The sequence below is a fragment of the Sinohyriopsis cumingii genome, chromosome 4, assembly GCF_028554795.1.
Source record: "Sinohyriopsis cumingii isolate HCF-2022 chromosome 4, ASM2855479v2, whole genome shotgun sequence".
Classification (NCBI taxonomy): domain Eukaryota; kingdom Metazoa; phylum Mollusca; class Bivalvia; order Unionida; family Unionidae; genus Sinohyriopsis; species Sinohyriopsis cumingii.
In genome coordinates this window covers 13,804,752-13,823,836 of record NC_142964.1, presented here as the reverse complement: position 1 = coordinate 13,823,836, position 19,085 = coordinate 13,804,752, and the positions used below count along the sequence as shown (strand labels likewise).

Below are 19,085 nucleotides of genomic sequence, written 5' to 3'. Positions count from 1 at the left end.
AAAATATCTAAAATGGGGTGGGAATGAATTAATGTCAATATATCTAAAATGGGGTGGGAATGAATTAATGTCAATATATCTAAAATGGGGTGGGAATGAATTAATGTCAATATATCTAAAATGGGGTGGGAATGAATTAATGTAAAAATATCTAAAATGGGGTGGGAATGAATTAATGTCAATATATCTAAAATGGGGTGGGAATGAATTAATGTCAAAATATCTAAAATGGGGTGGGAATAAATTAATGTCAATATGTCTTAAATGGGGTGGGAATGAATTAATGTCAAAATATCTAAAATGGGGTGGGAATGAATTAATGTAAAAATATCTAAAATGGGGTGGGAATGAATTAATGTAAAAATATCTAAAATGGGGTGGGAATGAATTAATGTCAATATATCTAAAATGGCGTGGGAATGAATTAATGTCAAAATATCTAAAATGGGGTGGGAATGAATTAATGTAAAAATATCTAAAATGGGGTGGGAATGAATTAATGTAAAAATATCTAAAATGGGATGGGAATGAATTAATGTCAGAACATCTAAAATGGGGTGGGAATGAATTAATGTCAATATATCTAAAATGGGGTGGGAATGATCACAGGAAACTCAGACTAAGGATTACACTGATTTGCATGCAATTTTGTCTATCATCAATGCAACTCCTGTAAAATCAGAAATGTATTTATTTAATTTTCCTTCAACACAATTTTCCCAAATGTATTAAAATAATCATCCTTACATTGATGATATTGACTGGTTTATAATGGTAACATTTGGCCTTCTACCTACCTTGCCAGCACAAAGTAACAGTAGTTACGCAACCTAGCAGAATCCCTGGGTATATTTATCCCTGCATTATATTCAAGTCAAGAAATGTGTTCATGAAACACAGATGCCCCACCACAGTATCTGAAATAACCTAAACACAAAATGTATCTATGGTGTAATGGACTGACAGCTGAATAACATTATATGTCCTACCACTGTCAAGGTGGGCACAAGGATATAGTTTTATTGGTTGTGTTGCACCTTAAACAAAAATAAAAATAAGCTCCCAATAAAAATTTAAAACAAAATTTGTTTCATTACCTCACTCCAACCTGTCATGAACCACTCAGCCTCACACTCTGGTTGCAGAGGACATTCCTCAACTTTGGTAGGTTTTTCATTGCCTTGGCAATTCTCCTCACTCACAATAGCAAACAGGTCATCTCCAAGTTTCTTCATACACAGTACATCACGTATTCGATTAGCTGAACCACAGGTGGCAGAACACTTAATAAAAATGAAAAAAAGGGGAAAAATTTAGAATTTTTTAAGCTAATTTATGAAGAAATACATTATAAAGTGCATTCAATTTAAATAAAATTGTTCTTTTACAACTGACTGAAGAAAACATGCCAATTTTTTAACAATAAATTAATCTTTACTGTTGGAAGAAATCAGTATCAGTTGGTATAAATCTGATGAAAATTTTATGTAAAGTTGAGTTTGCAATGGATACAAGTCAATAAAGGTACTTCATGCATATTTAAAGTATTATTCCACAATAAAAAATATTTGTAAGACATGAAAAATTGTTAAACTACAATAAAAATGTAATTTTGGAGGAAAATTTTATGCTATGATTTGTGCAATTTTTTATAAACAAAATCACATCATATCTAACTTATTTTGTTGGAAAGTCATGAATTGTGATAGTTTTAATGAAAAGTCCAGACTTGTTTTATGCCCACAAAAGACTTGTTTTAATGCCCACAAAAGAAACAGTCCAGTCTTGTTTGAATGCCAACAAAAGGAAAAGTCCAGACTTGTTTAATGCCCACAAAAGGAAAAGTCCAGACTTCAATGATTCAGAGCACTCTTTATTTGGACTACCTATACACCCTATTAAAATTAAACATTTCATTTGTATGCAGAAGTCTGTGAATAAAATGTAAAGTCTAAAGACAAAATTGATATGTAGTCCATGTCAGGGGTCACAACTGATTTTCAATATGAGTTTTTATATTTACATAGTTGATTCCCTTTAGTCTTGCCTATCAGATTTCTATACTGAGTTGAGGAGTAAATAGTGTCTGATATTTATAGCAGAATGGTTTCAGATTTTCTGCTGCTTAATATGAAACCCCCAAATACCTTGCTACATGAAACCCCAAAATACCTTGCTCCATGAAACCCCAAAATACCTTGCTCCATGGTCCAGTAAACCAGCTGCCCCCACATGGGCGATTTTTCTTGCAAGATTTTTGGGTCTTAGGTTTGTCTCCAACACACCTGTCATCTGGAAGAGGGGTACCATCTTCAGCAGAGCAAAACACTTTTCTGGTATGATATCCATTTCCACATTCTGTTGAACACTATAAATATGGAATAATAATAATCCTGTAATGTATTATGCTTAACATAACATTTTTGTACAATCTCTTTTATTACATTTGTTGAAAAGGGTAAGAATTATAATCAGGTAATGAGTAAATATAATCTTTCTTTATAATCAGCTGAGAGTTGCACTTTTTTGGTTGGATATCCATTCTAATGTTCTGTTTAACACTATAACAACTTAAGAGTGATAATAAGCAAATCTAAAACTAATTTTTTTTTAAGAGGTCTTTAAAGTTTTGTATTTCTTCCATTTTATTTCTAGAATTTCAAGAAATCTGCTTGTGGTGTGTGCAGATAATAATTAAATAAAATTTTGCACTGCTTCCACTGAATTAACTTTTTCATTTCTTGTGAATTGACATTTTAAATTATGTTTTTCCACCAAATTAAAATTTCCTCTAAAATTCTATAAGAATAATTTATCAGTATCAAAGGTCTTACAAAGACCTTTAAGAAGAAGAAACCTTGTTCTGACAGTCAAATCGTTATTCCCTCATGTAACAAGTCAGGCAGATTGTAAGTTCATTCATACAAAAGTGAATTGCCTCTGTGCAATGATTTATGAGTTAAAAGACATATGCTAACCTCATCTGACCACTCGGAATGAAACCACCCCTGGGCACAGGATCCCATGTCACATGAAAGGCTACTTTCAGGCTTTATGCCTTCACATTTCTCATCTGGCACTTGCTTTACATCTACACTCTTACAGTAGACTTCCCGAGTTTTCTCGCCTTGGCCACACTCCACAGAACACTGAAATGTTAAAACATTGAATCAAAGCCTGCATGCAGTGACAAGCTGCTAAAACTGAATGGTCCAATTGGCATCAAAAATTTCTACTATGCAACAGCAGTTACGACAGTTGGTATTTTAACCTAAATTTTGTCCTCTTGTAACATCACCCTGAAAAACAAAGAACTGACTACCATCCAGAGGATTTTACAATAACCTCAAGAGGTATTTAACTGACTACCAACCAGAGGATTTTACAATAACCTCAAGAGGTATTTAGCAGCCTCAGTACACCTCACACAATTTTTCAAAACCCCATGTGTCATGGAGGGGGTCTTAATCCCCTCCACTTTTGATGGAGCAATAATCTATCTACAAATCACCACCATGTCAGCACACTGATGGCAACTCCATCATGGAGGGGCTGGTTGACATTACCAGTTTTCGTTTGAACATCCAATGAATTAAAACAACCCATGGAAAGACTAAGACATCATGAGTGATTTTCAATCAGATACCATTTCAAGAATCAAGAGATCTTTATTTTAATCATATATTTAGACAATAAACATAAATAATTTCAAAAGTCTTGTATATTCTGTAAATTTTTGAACAGGTTGATCAACTTCCCTTGCAATATGTTTATGCTTTTACTTTATTCAAAGAAATCTGAATGAACTTGTATGCTACCTTGACATCTGGTAGAACTTTTCTTGAACAGTCTAAGTTTACCTGGCTGTTTTAGCATGCAAATTAATCCTCTGAGGCATGGACAATAAAATTACAAAAGATAGCTGCTTTAAAAAAAACAACAAAGAACAGAAAAAAACTGAATTTAAACTTTAATACGAACCACGTAATGACCCAGTCACAAAGCTGAATATGTACACAACTCTGATCTAGTTCAATTCTGACTACATGCACATGTGTATTGTAAGGGACTAGCCATTTTAATTTATTGGGCTAGATTGTTTTTCAATCCAGTATATCTTTGTTCTTGCATCACAAGATAAAATTATTTCAATTAGAAAAAGGAATGGCCTTTTTATACTACAAATCATACCAAGACAAATACTTTCAAGAATATTAGAAAATTAAATAGGCCATTAATGATTATGATGTTAGATGTTCTGTAGTGACCACTACAGTGATCACTGTCAACATTGTCATAAAATATTAGCATCAGAAGATGATGTCAATGTCCGCATGAGAAAGGTGCATTTTAATCTCATGAAGCCATCTGACTTGCTGTACTTAACAGCTACAGCTATGGTCATCTCATTAACAATGGATGCTGTACTTAACAGCTACAGCTACGGTCATCTCATTAACAATGGATGCTGTACTTAACAGCTACAGTTATGGTCATCTCATTAACAATGGATGCTGTACTTAACAGCTACAGTTATGGTCATCTCATTAACAATGGATGCTGTACTTAACAGCTACAGCTATGGTCATCTCATTAACAACGGATGCTGTACTTAACAGCTACAGCTATGGTCATCTCATTAACAATGGATGCTGTACTTAACAGCTACAGCTATGGTCATCTCATTAACAATGGATGTTTGATAATTGTTCCTAATTAATCTGATATCAACATATTGTTGAAATGAGTAATAATATGTATGATTGTCAAATCTTAGATGTTCAGAGATTTTAATTAACAAGTTTAGGGACTGATTGATTACTGGACTGGACTGGACTGGACTGTATATTGCAGTGATTCAGACACTTGCCGAAAAATAGAACTTTACTACTTTATTAGGTTGCCATACTTCTTTTTCCCCAGACATGTCCTCCTTTTCAGCCCTTAAATTTTCATCTGGCTGGGTTTTCTAAACATCTACAAATGTATGGGATTTTGCCCCACTCATTCTTTGCCAAACAAAATTTGGATACGTTTATACAGAATCCTGTAGCAGTGTTATAATTTTTTTCTTGTGCAAATTCAAAGGTTTTCTATATATATAGACACAGGTATACACACTCCCTGGAGTGTCCTCTTTATTGAAAGTTCAAATATGGTAACCCTACAATTCAAGAAAATAATAAAGAAAATTATATTGCTGCTATCGATAGGTCTTTTATTTGCAGAGCTTATTAAATGATGTACGAGAAATGTAAATTTAACAGCCCATCATCATTTTAGAGAGAGATAGAGAGAGAGAGAGAGGAGGAATCAATCCAATGTTCTCTCTCTTTCTTTCTCTCTCTCTCTTTCTCTCTCTCACTCATTTATATTCATGGCACTGTTGTGTTGAATGAAAGGTGATGACCTGAAACAAATTAGCAGGTTGTTGTGAAATCAAGGAGTGTGGGATTTATATTCAAAATAGCTCCCAAAACATGGAATATACAAAAATACTTCTTTTTGGTATGCATTTTATTTGCCATGTGAATCAGGGATGTTCCCAGATAAATCGGGACAGTTGTCAGGTCTGTGGATTACCAGTAAAAGACTAGATGACTGGGAGGGGCCACTAAAGGCGGTTATGCAAGTGCAGGCCAGAGGAAACAAGAGTGTTCCTGTGCAAGTCAACACCAACTGACAAGCTATAGTGATTCTGGAGATTGACCAGCAAATAGTTACCAGGGTATGAAGACATGCTGGACAATTTGGACAATTCAAGTCTGAAACACTAGATTTCGTGATGACATATGCTGTATCTATGTACAATGGAACTGCTAACTGCATTTTAAAATTTTCTGTTAATTTATTTTCTGGTTCAAATGTATCCAACAATTTGTCTTGAACAATTTAATTTTGTTTACCTAATTAACTAAATTGTTATATTCTCTATACAGGGGGCTCGCATTGTTCTATTCTATATCTCTGCTCAGATCTCCAATTATTCCATGCATTACTTTCGTATTTTAATAGTCACTCAATCTGAGCTTGAAAACCATGGCCAATCATCTTCAAGACATCAATAAACACCATCAAAAAGAAATAACCCAACACAATCATCAAACACAGTGATTAGTGTACTGCAATTTAAATCAAAACCATGCAATCTGCAGCTTATAATAAGAAGTCCTATATTTTGTTACCTTTTCTTTACAAAACAAATTCTCAGTACATTGTAAATTACAATCCTTTATAAAATTTTGATCAGTGAAAATGTCACGATGCCTACCAGTGGCAACAGTTTAAGAAATAAATAGCAACAAATTAAGTTTTGTTAAGTGAAATTTGTATTTTAGTTGTATATTTTAATTCAGTTCCAGTGTAATCATCATAAACACGATATGCCCTCTTATTTTCACACTAGAAAAATGTCAATCTACCAATACAGCTATGTCTGATATGCCCTCTTTTTTTTCCACACATGAAAAATGTCAATCTACCAATACAGCTATCTCTGATATGCCCTCTTATTTTCACACATGAAAAATGTGTCTACCAAAACAACTATGTCTGATATGCCCACTTTTTTTCACACATGAAAAATGTGTCTACCAAAACAACTATGTCTGATATGTCCTCTTTTTTTCACACATGAAAAATGTGTCTACCAAAACAACTATGTCTGATATGCCCTCTTATTTTCACACATGAAAAATGTCAGTCTACCAATACAGCTATCTCTGATATGCCCTCTTTTTTTCACACATGAAAAATGTCAATCTACCAATACAGCTATCTCTGAAATGCCCTCTTAATTTCACACATGAAAAATGTCAATCTACCAATACAGCTATCTCTGATATGCCCCCCTTAATTTCACACATGAAAAATGTCAATCTACCAATACAGCTATCTCTGATATGCCCTCTTTTGTTTTCATACATGAAAAATGTCAATCTACCAATACAGCTATCTCTGATATGCCCTCTTAATTTCACACATGAAAAATGTCAATCTACCAATACAGCTATCTCTGATATGCCCTCTTATTTTCAAACATGAAAAATGTCAATCTACCAATACAGCTGTCTGATATGCCCTCTTTTTTTCTCACATGAAAAATGTGTCTACCAAAACAATTATGTCTGATATGCCCTCTTTTTTCACACATGAAAAATGTGTCTACCAATACAGCTATCTCTGATATGCCCTCTTAATTTCAGACATGAAAAATGTGTCTACCAAAACAGCTATGTCTGATATGCCCTCTTATTTTCACACAGGAAAAATGTCAATCTACCAATACAGCTATGTCTGATATGCTCTCTTTTTTTCACACATGAAAAATGTCAATCTACCAATACAGCTATCTCTGATATGCCCTCTTAATTTCACACATGAAAAATGTCAATCTACCAATACAGCTATCTCTGATATGCCCCCTTAATTTCACACATGAAAAATGTCAATCTACCAATACAGCTATGTCTGATATGCCCTCTTATTTTCAAACATGAAAAATGTCAATCTACCAATACAGCTATGTCTGATATGCCCTCTTTTTTTCAAACAGGAAAAATGTCAATCTACCAATACAGCTATCTCTGATATGCCCTCTTATTTCACAAATAAAAATGTCAATTACCAATACAGCTATTTCTGATATGCCCTCTTATTTTCACACATGAAAAATGTGTCTACCAAAACAACTATGTCTGATATGCCCTCTTATATTCACACATGAAAAATGTCAATCTACCAATACAGCTGTGTCTGATATGCCCTCTTTTTTTCTCACATGAAAAATGTGTCTACCAAAACAATTATGTCTGATATGCCCTCTTTTTTCACACATGAAAAATGTGTCTACCAAAACAACTATGTCCGATATGCCCTCTTTTTTTCACACATGAAAAATGTCAATCTACCAATACAGCTATCTCTGATATGCCCCCTTAATTTCACACATGAAAAATGTCAATCTACCAATACAGCTATCTCTGATATGCCCTCTTAATTTCAGACATGAAAAATGTCAATCTACCAATACAGCTATCTCTGATATGCCCTCTTATTTCACAAATAAAAATGTCAATCTACCAATACATGTACAGCTATTTCTGATATGCCCTCTTATTTTCACACATGAAAAATGTCAGTCTACCAATACAGCTATGTCTGATATGCCCTCTTATTTTCAAGCATGAAAAATGTCAATCTACCAATACAGCTATGTCTGATATGCCCTCTTAATTTCACACATGAAAAATGTCAATCTACCAATACAGCTATGTCTGATATGCCCTCTTATTTTCAAACATGAAAAATGTCAATCTACCAATACAGCTATGTCTGATATGCCCTCTTAATTTCACACATGAAAAATGTCAATCTACCAAAACAGCTATGTCTGATATGCCCTCTTATTTCACAAATGAAAAATGTCAATCTATGAATACAGCTATCTCTGATATGCCCTCTTATTTTCAAACAGGAAAAATGTCAATCTACCAATACAGCTATGTCTGATATGCCCTCTTTTGTTCACACATGAAAAATGTTAATCTACCAATACAGCTATGTCTGATATGCCCTCTTTTTTTCAAACATGAAAAATGTCAATCTGCCAATACAGCTATCTCTGATATGCCCTCTTATTTTCACACATGAAAAATGTCAATCTACCAATACAGCTATGTCTGATATGCCCTCTTTTTTTCATACATGAAAAATGCTAATCTACCAATACAGCTATGTCTGATATGCCCTCTTATTTTCAAACATGAAAAATGTCAATCTACCAATACAGCTATCTCTGATATGCCCTCTTATTTTCAAACATGAAAAATGTCAATCTACCAATACAGCTATCTCTGATATGCCCTTTTATTTTCAAACATGAAAAATGCCAATCTACCAATACAGCTGAGGGCATTTCTGTGAGACTCTAACTGTTAACTGTTTTGACTTGCAGACAAGTATATTGTTATGTTACTCTTAATTAAAAGCAGTCCTGACTTGCATTATCATGTTAATTATGTCTTTTGCATAAAATAAAATAAAGGGAAAATGGAATACAAAAGGTTAAAGGTCGTGCAAATGCTTCCTGCATACAAGTTCATGGTCATGGTCAAGTGTCAGGTCAACTCATTTCCATTGAACACTCTTTGTGTAAGTAACAATTAAACTACCTTAAATTATCCCAGTCATTTACAAATGTGATCAAGGATAGCAAGGCAACCAAGGGAAAGGAGTACCTGGTGAATTCAAAGATAGCAAGGCAACCAAGGGAAAGGAGTACCTGGTGAATTCAAAGTTTTGTTTGACAGAAGCAGTTCATTATGGAAAAGCATGTTCCAAAGTTGTAGTGAATTTAACGCTTTTGAATTGACAGTCAGAGATTTTCTTAAGGATAAGCAGAAGTTTCACCATTAATTTAAATGAAATCATGGCATTGATATTTCATTATTAAAACAATTTTAAAAAGTCAAGTTTCAATACTGATAGTTTTTCATGAAACAAATGTCTTTACTTTTCAAAGAAAAGGAATCTTGTTTTCTGTGGAAAAAAGCCATGACGTAATACAAAAATGTGCACACATGTAATTCTTGTGTTGTGTTGAAACCTCTTGGAATCATGTTTTTATGATCTTTCAGAGAATACCTATCTTGAAAATAATGTAATTTATACCAAAAGAACAAACAGTTTAATTAGGAAAATCTGATTATTCCAAATGTGATTATAAAATGAGTATTCAGCCATTAAAGAGCACTGTTGCATCTCCCCTTCGATGGTCTTCTTGACGTCAAGCCAAGATGTCTAGCCTTCATTTTTCAGAGGTCCTTTTGGTAACTCATGCCCTACTTGCAGTGCAGTATAAGTTTTGGACCCTGTCGTGCGTGAGTCATCATGGGTGAGGTGTACATGAATGCAACATTTGTATCAAAGTTTAATCCTCTCATACTTGCCGTGTCAGTATACCATTTGGGGAAAATCTTTTATCCAGATGTATAGATAGAGTGCCTTGTGCCATGCAACAATAACAAATTGATATTAAACCACCTTCATGAATATGTAGATAACTGAACTGGCTGAAGGCCATTGCTCCAAGTAAATGGCAATGTTGATATTGAATCATTCAAACTTAGTGATGGCAGTAACCTGTACATGGAATTTTGTGTTGCCAAACCTGAGTTTGCCCAGGTACCGTTGGTTTCTTCAAGGCTGACCTGTATTATCCCATGCAGGATGATAAGTGACACCCATTTGAAACATCTGTTGTTATTAATTTCACATTTATCACTGCTCGCCACAGAATACAAGCTAGCATTGGAAGATAACTTGACCTGCAGAATGGCTAATATAAGGAAACATCCACCCTGAATCTTCCCTGGAGTGTTTTTCAAACTTCATAAGAATCTTTGCATAGCCTTTGTCAATTTCATCATTGATGGCTTCTTTGTCTTTGTAGATTAGATTACACTCTGTCAGACCATGGCTGTGATATTAAAAATGGACTAGAGCCTTCTTTAGTTCATTGACCAAGCATGGTAAATTCCACCTTCAGAATCTTGAATCCAGATGGCAGCATTCATTGCCCAGTCTGTACATATGTGTGTGGGATGTTTTCCAGTAATCTTGAAGATCATGAGCTTGCTGTGTAACTAGAATTCTGGAACTCTAGTTATTAGAGGGCCATACACAACAGCGTCTTTGGAAACAGCATGTGCGATATGGTGAAGGTCTTTCATCATCGATAAGCAGACATGTTTATCATGCAGATAATGAATCCATTGTTACATCAGCATTATGAAGTAATCCATTTAAACCTAGTGCTATGAATTATGGGAGATATTGGACATCATTATGATGAGATAACATTTTTCTTCCTATGGAATAATGGAAGTAATAAGTCTGAATACAAATATATGACTTTAATAGGAGTCCCTTGACTGAGCCGATGCTCTACCAGGCTAAAAGACTTCCCAGAAATCCAAGCTTCTTTATAACAGAAGAATGTTAAAATCATCTTTGATCATCTTGAGTGATAACAAGATTTTCAAGATGGCCATGGTGGCAGCCACAGTGGAAGAAAGATTGGCACCATTTTCATTTAAGACCAATATGGCAGCCACAGTGGATGAAAGATTGGCACCATTTCCATTTAGGACCAATATGGCAGCCACAGTGGATGAAAGATTGGCACCATTTTCATTTAGGACCAATATGGCAGCCACAGTGGATGAAAGATTGGCACCATTTTCATTTAGGACCTATATGGCAGCCACAGTGGATGAAAGATTAGCACCATTTTCATTTAGGACCAATATGGCAGCCACAGTGGATGAAAGATTGGCACCATTTTCATTTAAGACCAATATGGCAGCCACAGTGGATGAAAGATTGGTACCATTTTCATTTAGAACCAATATGGCAGCCACAGTGGATGAAAGATTGGCACCATTTCCATTTAGGACCAATATGGCAGCCACAGTGGATGAAAGATTGGCACCATTTTCATTTAGGACCAATATGGTATCATGGTGTAAACTTTATATTAATATAAAATTCCGCTGATGACAACTAGATAAAATTTTCAAGCTGGCTGACAATGTGACCATAATGGATATAACGGTAGTGCCATTTCATTAAAGAGTAACTAAGCATCACAAAAAGTCTTTAGGTAAAAAACACTATGCCAGATTGGAACCATTTTCATTAGGAATAAACTAAACATTGTGAGAATTCGTTTGGTGAAAAGCCCATTCTGATATGAATTGTCAATCCAGGAGGAGTAGCAATAAAAAAAAAATTCAAAATGGCTCCCATAATGGATGTCAGACTTGCACCATTTTTTTCTGGGACCAACCAGACACCAAACTAAATCTTTCATTGAAAACCACATGTTGATATGACCATCCATTCAGGAAGAGCAGCACTTATATTTTCAAGATGCCGAAGCAAGGGCCAACAAGAATATTTGAGCATATCATTTTTATGAATGCTTGTGTTTGTTGAATGTGCACATAAAAGTTTCATGGCCTTCCTCCAAGTGATTTAGGAGGGGTTGCTAATGGACAGACTGATAGATGATGGGCAATGGATGAGAAACCATGCTATAAACATTTCTTGTCTATGACCAGCAGAGCTAATAAAATCATTAAAAAAACAATAGAACTTTAGTATACAAAATCCTAGGACTGTTCCATTCAAACAAACATGATATCCAGGATGAAGTTTGAAAAATTATAAAACAGCTCTTGAATTTATCTGAGATCAAATGAAAAATGAGACAACAATCAAATCTGCATCTCATAGTGACCACTCCAAATTGCAAGTTCCTTTCTCTGGCTTCCAAGTGTATTTTACTGGAACAGCCCTTATGAAATGATCATAAGTCTACTATGATGTCTTAATACTTTACATTAAGATCTTAACCAAGAGTGATATGAGGAAAAGTTCATTTAGCATCATGCACTTTTTTAATGTGTAAAGTAAGAGTGATAAGGGGAAAAGTTCATTTAGCATCATGTACTTTCTTGATGTGTAAAGCAAGAGTGATATTGGGAAATGTTCATTTAGCATCATGTACTTTTTTAATGTGTAAAGTAAGAGAAACATTTGATATTTCAACAAGAGAAAATTTGTAAGTTTTTTAAATACTGCAAATTTATTTTCATGTGTATGTCATTACAGGGTATCTCAATGCACAGACTTCTATGAAACTATCATTACCAGAGGACATGTACACTGCCTAACTACCGCAATAAATGCACAGAAACCTATTAACTCCTTTATGTTGAAATGCTTTTTGACTCTTATTACTTAATGAATATACTTTTTTCATGGAAGTATTTTACAGCAAGTCAGGATAAATCAACAGAAAGTAAATCTTAAAATTTATTAAGTACAATGAATTGTTTTTACAAGTATGATTTGGAAATAAAACATTTTCAGCATACTTGCAGTACACAAGACCTAATGGCTTTGCAACATATCTTTCAATACATGTTAACCCCAAAGACCAAATTTGATGGAGTTCAGAAAGATCTCCTTGTTTTTCTTTAATTAAAATCCCTTAAACTCCAATCTTTATTACCTTGGTCCAATTGCCAATTTCCCACTGTGCACAGGGTTTGTTCTGACAGCTCTGTGATGAGATGGGTCTGTCTTGAAGGGTACAAAGGCTGGCGGAGACAGGCACAATCACGGCAGGGGAGATCCGCTGCTTGCATTCCACCCGCCTCCTTTGCATACCCACACCACAGGTTGCACTGCACTCTGACCAGGCTTCTGTCTCCCAGCTTGAAAATAGAAGTTAGATAAACATCAGCCATTATCAAATTACTAATGTTGTCATTTAATTATGTGACACCTACTTAATTAAATGATGAGACCACTGTTATCATGTTACATTCTGTGATTTGCATACATAGAGTGAAATTGTTGATTACCTCTTGTTTAAAGAATAAAATGGTGCATTCTTTAAACATAAAACCATAAAATGTCATGTTTATCTTTCACTGGTGTTTAATTTCCTATATTTTTAAAATCTTACCAGATGCATGAATGCAGACTGGAAATAAAATAATGCCGTAATAAGCATAATACATGCTCATGCCGTTATTAGCACACATCCATCTCCTCTTTGGTCAAAACTTTTCATTATTTCTTTACTGAACATGTTTGTTAATCCTGGGATGGCTTATGGAAGGGAAGGAGCTGTTCCTGTAAACCTAGAACATAAGAATTCTCATTGAATTTATCACTGTGCTTATATTTTTTCTCATTACCACTTAACTTAATGAGTTAAATTAATCTCAACAATAATTCTTGGATATGGTTTATTCAACATGATCATAACTAGACAGAACAGTACACATCAAAATGGGGAGCTGCAACATAAACAAAGGGAGCTAACTCTTCTATTGTGAAGGGACACAAGATGGGGACATTGTTTTTCTGTATCACCAGTGTGCATATTTTTATGATAAGCTCCAACTCCAAGGTTCACCAAGAAAATTATTTCTTAAGTGCACAGTGCTGATGTTACAAATCTATCGTGATAAACTAAGCAACAGAAAGAAGCAAAACCAACAAGTTTTGTAAAACTTAACAGATAATTTAATTATCAAAATTATAAAATGAATATGTAAGGGGAACTTACAGTATTATAAACTGAATCCAAAATAGTCCTAAAAAGTTCTACTTAAGTCCAAAATAATCAAATGTTCTGAATGAATTTCAGATCCATGAATGTAAGTGTCACAAGGGCATTATCTCCCTTGAATAATCCACACTAGTCCTATCATATTGTTCTACTCCAATGTGCACTTTGCAATTCCAATAAATAATTCTATCAAATGTCTCCTCTCAAATTATCTAAACACAACATCAAATACATCTCCAGACTGATTTTATCAAATGAAACAAGAATCAGAAATAGGAATGAATCCAAAATTGGAATGAATCTAGTTGCTCTATTCTCTCCTTGTATATACCTTCAAGAGGCTATTACAACCATATGTGGCAATATACCCAATGTGACAGATGGGGCCCCTAGTGGCCGAGTGGTTTAAAGCACTCTCTGTTACAGATCATGGCCATCTCACCTCTGTCTGTGTGGGTTCAAGTCTCGGGCTCGGTCAATATGGATATGTGAGAAAGCTTGCCAGTAGCTTCTCGTGGGTTAGTGGTTCTTTTCGGGGTTTTCCCAAGTTCTTCCTCCACCATTAATACTGGCCACCATGTATAGCCTATCTTGTGCTGAAAAATGGCATTAAACCCTATAACAATAATAACAACCAACGTGACAGACCTTACTACTCGATCTAACATTTCAAAAAACCTGTTCATGTGACCTAACCCATCCAATGAGAAATAACTTAACTCTTCAAAGAACATACCAGACCGACAAGTCCAATGGCAAACATTACCCCAAACTTGTAAACAGGTCTTAATATTATTATTAATATTATTATTAGTGGTAGTAATCATAATCAGCAACTATTTATAGATGTTATCTACACTCTAAATATTTTAAAATTGAATTTTATACCTGTGTACAAAAATGAACTCTAATTAGAGATGATCATTATAATTTATAGTCGAGAATAAAACTACATATAATATAGACACAATCATATACAAGGAGTTAAATATAGACACAATCATATATAAGGAGTTAAATATAGACACAATCATATACAAGGAGTTACAAAAATAGGGATATACATGACACAAACATTACATTTGTTACGTGTTTAGTCTCAAATAAATAGCAACACAAGAAAGAGTGAAAACAACAAGCTTTGAAAAATTTAACAAAGTATTTATTTCCCTGGAAAAATACTGTAAAAGTGAAAAATTAACTTATGGTTTTAAGAATCAAATAAAAAAATAAACAATGGATAACATTTTTGAAGTCCTAATAGTGAAATGTTCTATTGAATTCAAGTTCAAATCCTGAAGAAGACTCCAAGATGGAAGGCGATACTGTATCTTTATGATGTTGGAATGTCTACAGTTCTGTGTTATTCACAAATAATAATCCGATGTTGGAAATCCGAATAAAATAAAACTTACAAACAATTAAATCAGATATAATTTAAATCAAATATACATAACACATTAAATATATAACATTTCTCTCAGGAAGAGTATGATACATGCATGCTGACAAACATGGATTACTTTTGCATAAAATGTACTTGCAGTATAAAAAGCTCATTAAAAAAAAAAATTATTTTTATTTAAGTTTCTCACTGCAAAGACATATTATTGCTCTAATAAACTTGTCAAAAACCTCTATGCCTAATTTTTTCGTCTCTCTTTACTAATATAGAGAGAAACCTTTCAAGACTTAAAGTCTCTTGGTTTTAACACCACTTTTAAGAATGATATATAATCAATTGTCCCAGCACAAGTAAACATGCCTACATGATTTTATCAAAACCAACTGACCAATGGTCACTGAATTGGGACAAAAGGTATGTGGTAATTAGGATTTCATAGCTTCTGCATGTTTTCTATGTTTACTGTTTTTTTATAACTCTGCATTGCTTTATGTTCTTTAAGGATGATTTTTCTGATCAAATTTCCACTTGACTGGAGTCATGTGTCTGATCAAATTTCCACTTGACTGGAGTCACGTGTCTGATCAAATTTCCACTTGACTGGAGTCATGTGTCTGCAAAATCAACATTTGGGATAAAAATTTATTTGGTTTTTACAACAGGTTTTGTGTTACTGATCTGAAGTTCAATAATATTTAAACTGGACAAATTTGGGAACATAAACATAATTCAGAGTGATGTAGATTTTGGTTTGCTGGTGTTTAATCTTGACAGGTTTGGTGTATTACCATATATGCTTGCTTAAAAGACAATTACAACTGCAAACTGCACAGACCCATCGCTGTCACTGCAAACTGCATAGACCCATCGCTGTCACTGCAAACTGCATAGACCCATCGCTGCCACTGCAAACTGCATAGTCTCATCGCTGCCACTGCAAACTGCATATACCCATCACTGCCACTGCAAACTGCATAGACTCATCACTGCCACTGCAAACTGTATATACCCATTGCTGCCACTGCATGTGCAACAAAGCATATTGTGCTACGGCAGATCAGGATCTTTGTTGTTTGCAGTTTGACTTGACTTATAAGCAAGTAAAAATGGTATGAACTAAACTGGTGAAATGAAGTCATATTGTTTGTACACGTGTCAATATACATGACTTGAACACACATGTTTAAAGTTTCAGATGGGTGGGATGGAAGTACACTATGCATGGATATCTTTGAGCAAATATTTGTTAACTGCCTACTCTAGCTGTTTGGGTGACACTCCCTGCAGACTACTGTTTTTACTTACAGTACAAATATTTGTTAATATGCACAATAAACTGCCTATTCTGGCTGGTTGGGTGACGCTTCCTTCCTATAGCTTGTACTGTGCATAAAGTTACAACACAAAGTTCTGCCAGCACATCAAGTACCGAGAGGTGAGAGTCTGTACATGTGATGACTGATGAACAACAGACAGAGCAGACCCACATCTGCCAGCACATTTTGCACCAGCCTATAAGGGTCAAAGCGTTTTTTCAGTTGGGTGTGACTTCTTCACTAATGAACATGGTTATCAGCTGAAGGTCAACCCTTAGGAAGAAATTATATTTGGGAGTTACCATATATAGTCACTTATAGGTTGAGTCAAACTGCAAATATCAAAGACCCTGATCTGCCATAGTATAATGCACCTGCAGATCAGGGTCATTGTTGTTTGTTCTACTGATTACTCCTAATGAACTGCACTGATGAAGATATGTCTTTGCATTATGCTCCTGCAGATCTGGGTCTGTGCAGTTTGCAATTGGACTCACCTTATAAGCAAGTATATAATCACCTAAAGGATGGTGAAACAAGATTTCTAGTCACACTATGACAAATCATGCACTTTATTCCCTTGACTGTGTCATCAAAGAAACAGGGTGTAAACAATATTTTGTTTTTTCCTTTCTTTTTGTCATGGATGAAATTAAATAAAATAAATGAAAATAGATTGAACTGAGTTAAGTACTGAATACAAGTGTCATAGAAGGAAAGCAATAATTTCGCTATATAATTGTTGTTGTTCTAGGGTTTGTTTTTGTTGTTGTTGTTGTTGTTGTAGGGTTTAATGCCATTTTTCAGCACACGACAGGCTATACATGGTGGCCAGTATTAATGGTGGAGGAAGAACCCGGGAAAACCCCGGAAAGAACCACCGACCCATGAGAAGCTACTGGCAAGCTTTCTCACATACCCACATTGGCTGAATGCAAGACTCGAACCCATGCAGACAGAGGTGAGATGGCAGTGATCCGTAACGGAGAGCGCTTTAAACCACTCAGCCACTTGGGGCCCCGTTCTAGGGTTTAACGCCATTTTTCAGTACAAAATAGGCTATACATGACAGCCAGTATAACTGGTGCAGGAAGAACCCTGGAAAACCCAATGAAGAACCACCGACCCACGAGAAGCTACTGGCAGGCTTTCCCCATGTACCCACGCTAGCCAAGCCTTGGACTCAAACCCACGCAGACAGAGGTGAGATGGCAGCGATCCGGAACGGTGAGCGCTTTAGACCACTCGGCTACTCAGGGCCTCCTATATAATTGTAACTAAGTGTGAAGTATGTGGATGTCATTGTAACACATAACAAAGTAAATTTACAGACTTTACTGTGACATGTAGTTATTTTAAATTGATGCATGTGAATTGGCATGGAATTAAAAATATGGCAGATGTATGGATATGGTACTGTAATGTGTCTGGTGGGAACATAATTGATTCTTAATGAGGGTCCATCTGATAACTGTGTCAGGTGAACTGGTCAACTTAAAAGGTGAATTGGTTTCATGTATAGAAAATGCCAAGTGTTGAAATGTTGCAGAAACAGCATTTATACTTGCTGAAATGTTTTTCATATAGTGAAGCTTATTAAGGAAAGCAGGAAGAATGTGAAATTTTCTAAACTCTAGAGGGGCATGCTTTAATAATGGCAATTAGATAAAACTAAATTCCTACTGGATAAGTAACAACCTGGGTGTGTTTCCATAATTAGATAAAACTAAATTCCTACTGGATAAGTAACAGCCTGGGTGTGTTTCCATGGTAAGTTTCCATGTGAAGTTTCATGTTTTATGAATGTCTTATACCACAAAATTAGTCAGTCCAAGTTTTTCTGCAGAAGGCACAAAGTCTTGACTGGGAGTAGTAGAAAGTCCTTTCTTGTCAAATTGTCCAATGGATGGGTTTACAAGTCTTTGAGAGACATGGAACCAAAAGGTGAAGAGACAACTTTGCTATGTGGGAAGCAAATGAATCTTGAAAACACAAGGAAATAGCTACAAGGGACATCGGAGAGGCAATCTATATACATGTTGTAGTTAGCAAGCTGTAAAAGGATGGATGGAAGACAGAGGCCACTGTAGGCAGCAATTGTTTCTCTGACATATTTGGGAAAATTACACTATTAAAACTGCAACCAAATGTTTTAAAAACATGGTAAATCCAGAGCTATTATTAATAAATGCATAAAAAATGATGACATTCA

General features: G+C 35.0%; 1 protein-coding gene across 1 annotated transcript in view; it reads right to left on the bottom strand.

Annotated features, from left to right (window-relative positions):
• The window catches only part of LOC149800640 (thrombospondin type-1 domain-containing protein 4-like), a 316,301-nt gene that overhangs the window by 23,926 nt on the left and 273,290 nt on the right, over positions 1-19,085 (bottom strand). The window contains exons 6-9 of the mRNA XM_089954650.1: positions 13,082-13,286; positions 2,979-3,149; positions 2,198-2,368; positions 1,098-1,283 (exon numbers count right to left, since the gene is read on the bottom strand). Coding sequence (XP_089810776.1) covers positions 1,098-1,283; positions 2,198-2,368; positions 2,979-3,149; positions 13,082-13,286 — 733 coding nt within the window. The remainder of the gene's footprint in view (positions 1-1,097; positions 1,284-2,197; positions 2,369-2,978; positions 3,150-13,081; positions 13,287-19,085) is intronic.